This window comes from Carex rostrata, chromosome 5, assembly GCF_964058835.1.
Source record: "Carex rostrata chromosome 5, lpCarRost1.2, whole genome shotgun sequence".
NCBI lineage: Eukaryota > Viridiplantae > Streptophyta > Magnoliopsida > Poales > Cyperaceae > Carex > Carex rostrata.
In genome coordinates, this window is record NC_135922.1 from 14,764,362 (window position 1) to 14,769,376 (window position 5,015).

At 34.3% G+C, this 5,015-nt stretch overlaps 1 protein-coding gene across 1 annotated transcript; it reads right to left on the reverse strand.

Moving 5' to 3' along the window:
* Nucleotides 1-676: 676 nt before the first annotated feature.
* On the reverse strand, nt 677-4,561 carry LOC144553911 (UDP-glucuronate:xylan alpha-glucuronosyltransferase 1-like). The gene is made up of 6 exons (XM_078302091.1): nt 4,532-4,561; nt 3,757-4,016; nt 3,281-3,612; nt 2,444-2,755; nt 1,769-2,069; nt 677-1,602 (listed from the first exon to the last, which is right to left on the reverse strand). The coding sequence occupies exons 1-6, from the start codon at nt 4,559-4,561 to the stop codon at nt 924-926; spliced, it is 1,914 nt and encodes a 637-aa protein (XP_078158217.1). The 3' UTR covers nt 677-923.
* Between the last annotated feature and the right edge of the window lie 454 nt (nt 4,562-5,015).

Genomic DNA, 5,015 nt, shown 5'->3' on the forward strand with positions numbered 1-5,015 from the left:
AATCTTATCGGATATTATATTTATTTAATACTAATCTAATATTTAAACTAATATTATATTACATTAAATATTTAAATTAATATTATATTTTATTTAATATAATATTTTATTTAATATTAATCTAATTTAATTTTTTTGTTATTTAATACTAATTTAATATTTAAATTAATATTATATTACATTTATTATTTAAATTAATATTATATTACATTTAGCATTTAAACTAATATTATATTACATTTAATCTAACATTTTATTTAATATTAATCTAATTTAATATTATATTTATTTAATACTAATCTCATATAATATTACATTATATTTAATACTAATCAGATGTTTTATTTAATACTAATTTAATATTTAAACTAATTCTAATTGAGATGAATCAAATATTTTATTAATATCACTAATCCCACAAGCTCTATTCTTGCTAACCCAACATTTTTATGGGTTAGTAGAATAGGGCTATTCTTGAGCTAATCCAAATTGCTAATTTATGTTTGGATCAACAAGAATTGAGAATAGAGGAGCTAACTCAAGATTAGCTCTATTCTTGGTTGATCCAAACGCAACCTTGATGATTTATCAAAAACTGTTATTTCCGACCGTTGAAATTTTAAATCAATTCATATATAATAAAACATATATGCATCAAATCTCATCATTTTTATTGACATAAATAATAAAAATAATATACATCATAATTGTAATGTGAACTTCAAATTAAACTTTATTATCAATTGATTCTCTCTAACTAATTTACCTTTGCACTCTATATGTTCTTGGAGAACTATACCTTTTGTTTCACCAGATAGTATATATGTATGGTATATACAACCCACCAAGTATATACCCCACAGATCATTATAAAAGAACCGAAACCGAAACCGAAAAAAAAAAAAAAAAAAACCCTAATTGCTTCAAGTCTTTTTACCAGGATCTGGCTTACCCCAGTTCAAGAGCATGGCTTCCCAATCACAGTACTTGTCATGACACAATTTCAATCTCGAATCGTTTATTTTTTGTTTCCAGTGTTGGTCAGAGAAATTTGCATTCTCGGCATGTCGCCGGTCCCACTCCAACCCGGCCTTTTGTGTTGTTTGCAACCCACAAAAGCTCTGTAAATCCCGTGGCATCTTATCATGCACCTTCCACCATTTTGCATGTGCCACGTCACTCGCAAAATGGCGCATGTATGGCACATTCCAGTTGCAATCATAGTCTCTATAACAAAGCCATGGTTTAAGCCCGAGATAATGTAGCACGTAAAGCACGGGTGGTTCCGCCCCAAAAAGCCGTGTCTTCATCACCTTGACTTCCTCTTTATCCCCTTCCCAAAAATGCTTCAAGAAATTCATTTGCTTCGGTATTCTATGCCACCATGTAAAGATCTCATTCAAGTAGCCTTGATCACCTCCATTGTATGAGTGTATGTCATTTATGTTATCCATTAGTAGGTTGAATGTGCAGTTGCATGGTTCTATGACCATTACACCAGAATTAAACAAACTCGCATTATTCTGGGTTGCGCTAATCTCCGGCATGGCAAAGAGAAAGTCGATGTTGCGCAAAATCAACAAATCTGCATCTATGAAGATACACAACAAGAATGAGACACCTTTCGCGAGGATAAAAAAGTGACTTTTTGCGACGGACTACTCTCATTCTTCAGCTTTTTCTTTTTGCGACGGTACTTTTCGCGAGGGAGTACCGTCATAAATTTGTTTTTTCTCTCGCAAAAAGTATCTACATTGTTGTAGTGATAATTTTGTCGTAATCGGTAAGTTGCCATAGACGAAACTTGCTATAATTCCACTCATTGTAAGCATTTTGGTTAGCCTTCGGGTTTCGGATCCGTTCAATAGTGCGAACCTTCCACCCGGCAGATTGTAGCCCGGCCCGTTGCTCGGAAGAAATCGAGGAGTCAACTAGGATGATTAGGTCATGTGTGGACCCAGCCTGGCAGATGCTCTGTGCCACTGCAATTGCTCCGCACACATACGCATCAGCAGAGTGTAGGATCGTTGCGTACGCCTCACGATGCCGATCAACCGAGTATACTTGCGCTATAATATTTCGAATTGTCAATAAGATTTCATTTAGGAGTAATAAATTTTTTAAGTGTTACTTTATGATATAAAAAGAATTTTTCCTTCATATATTTAATAGAAAATAAACATTTATTACCGCAAAAAAAGAGACGACGTAATTCTTCATAACAGAAAAATTAATTAGAAAATAATATATAAATAATCAAGATTCTTTTAGTTGATCAGGCTCTATATTGGAAAATCATTTTGTAATGGTAAATGAGTCATTCAATACACCTTAAAATTCTACCATGGCAAATTAAAGTGTCTGGTCCTTGTAAGTCTTATGATCTAAAGCAATAAATTAAGTAGATTAAGTACGTAAATCACTAAAAGTGCTAATACATCACCTTTTGCACTGAATGGAACAGCAAGCTCGCACGACCCGATTGGCAGTCGCAACTTCTCTTTTAGCGACCTCAGATCAGGTTCATACAACCAAACATTTTCCTCTCGTTTCACCATGTGCTTGCACCCAAACAGGTTCAGCATCGGAAAGCAATCGGTGATGATCAACACATGCACACGTGAGTTCTTCCTTGCTGAGGCGACTGCCAGCTTAGCAGCTGATAACTGTAGATGCAACCTTGCCACATCTCTTGACCAATTACTTTTTGATGTGTTACATGGCAGCTTTACTGCTACTATATCAAATTTCAACCCTGTACAAAATTTAAAGTAGCATTTATGTCATTGTTGAGAGATGGGATTGCACTTGCATGCATCATTACTCCAGTTTATGTACTAGCTAGTATTAAACCACTTACTTTCGTTTTTCTTTTTCTGGAGAAAAACAAGTGCATAGTACCACATGTTTCATTTTATTAAAACAACCACAGTTTTGCACAAATCAGATTTCAACCAGCATTAAACCCCACTTATTAATTACCACACTGTATACTACTAAACAAACAGTGACAGCATTAATTATTTTTGGCAATTAATAAACTTCAATGTTGTAGGAAAAAAATGGTATAATGATGTTAATTTGATGGATATAGTTTTCTTAAATGTTCCATTTCCAAATTAGTATGATATTTATACCATGCCCCCTAAAGTTTGATAATTTGTTGTTGGGCCTATAAGAAAAATGGTAGCTAATTTACAGCTTATCAGGATAAGAAAACCTCGATTTTTTTTTTTGGCGAATTCGGAACTGATCTTTTATAAGTGTATAAGATATATACCCGGATCAAATTGTGGATCGGGTAGAGTGGGGCATGACGGTATCTCTTCTTCTTCCTCTTCATCAATCCATTCCGGGTACAATTTCTCCCATGTAACACTACTCTCTGCATGTTCCAGTGCTACAACTGAGATTTTGGAATCAGGAAGAGCTTGTTGCCACGAGTCGAACTCACTCATATTGAAGTTCAATAAACCAATTGTAAAATTTCCTTGATTTTCGGTTGTGAGATTATCAACCGCTGTTGAGATTTTATCCCAATTGATATTTACAGATGATTCATATGGGGGATCGAATTTGTCGGTGTCATATATCCATCTCACATCCAAAAACCTACATTCGTACAATTCCCAAGTTTAAGGTCATAAGTTTTCTCATAATAAAAAAATATTCCATAATCTGTCAGAAAATTAACTAGCATATTTAATTAAACAGAATCAAGTAAAAGAACACTCTAAGTAGAAAATAATTATTTACCGATGACTAGGAAGAGGCAAATGCTCGTGATATTGCCATGGTCCATATACAAATGTGAAAAAAGCCCCACCGATGATGGAAAACAGCAAGAGTTTTAAATAACCAAATTTACAGTTTGGGCTTCTTTCGGATATGAAAATGTTGATCTTTTCGACTTCCCGTAAAACCTTGATTTTTCGGGTCCATTTTTTTGCTGCTTCATCACTAAAATAGATAAAAAAAATCGATGAATTAAATGTTAATAAAGTCAAAATCTGATGCTAATTCAAATTCAAATTTAAATAAAATATAAATTTCCAGAGATCTAACAGTCAACTTGTTGAAAATAATCCAAGTCAGCAGCAAAGTGCATAAGAGATCGATACAGTTTCTAGAAGTTGCGGTTTAGTTGTAGGTTTATTTTTGTTAAGAATTAATTATAAACTGGCTATTAAATTTAGGCAGCACGTTCTCTGTTTAGACGTATGCAGGGAGTAGTTTAGAAAGGGTAGTTTCTATATTTAGTGTGTCATGTAGTGGGTTGGTTATAATTGTAGTGGGTTGGTTATTGGCTAGTTATAGCAGCGTTATGTTGGGATTAGTGGGTTTCTAAATATAGCTGTCTATAGTAGTAGTTGGTTCTAAATTTAGATGTTGTAATGCTTTAAATTCTGAAATCTTGTAATCACGTTGAGCAGAAAAGTAGTAGAAGTTATTTCCTTGCAAATCTTCTTCTCTGTTTACTCTTCCATAATTCCAACAAATTGGTATCAGAGCGTAAGGTTGATCCAATGACCGAAGCAGGTAACAACACAATCATCAGCATGTCTAATAAGACAGTACCTTTGTTCAAGGGTGAGAGTTACGAATTCTGGAGCATCAAGATGCGAACTATGCTGAAATCTCATGGCTTGTGGGAACACTGACAACCCCATCACAGCCGTTGATCTCAGGCACACTGGTTCTGATTCAAACCCAACATAAATTTCCATTATAATTTTATAAATAAGCAAACATGTATGAATTGTGCATAACAGCATAAGGTAAAGAGTCTGTACTAAAGCTATATAGTTTGTATAGTGTGAAGAAGAAGAAGAAGAGAACGACAGCTCAAAAGGTGAAGATAACATGCAAAGAAGCGTGAATAAAAAATAGAGACACAAAAAGGAGAGAGAGAGAGAGAGAAGAGGGGGGGGGGGGGGGGGGGGGGGGGGGATGTAAAGGGACCCATTTGGGTCGGTTATAGTTACATAAGCGTGTTAATTAAAACTATATTAAAA

Bases quoted from the DNA above. Each gene is read 5' to 3' on its own strand.
- LOC144553911 (XM_078302091.1), bottom strand. From the start codon at position 4,561: ATGCTGATGATTGTGTTGTTACCTGCTTCG. The intron at 4,017-4,531 runs GTCATTGGATCA...AATTTGAATTAG, and splicing joins TTGTGTTGTTACCTGCTTCG to CATCAGATTTTGACTTTATT. The intron at 3,613-3,756 runs GTAAATAATTAT...GTACGAATGTAG, and splicing joins TTGCCTCTTCCTAGTCATCG to GTTTTTGGATGTGAGATGGA.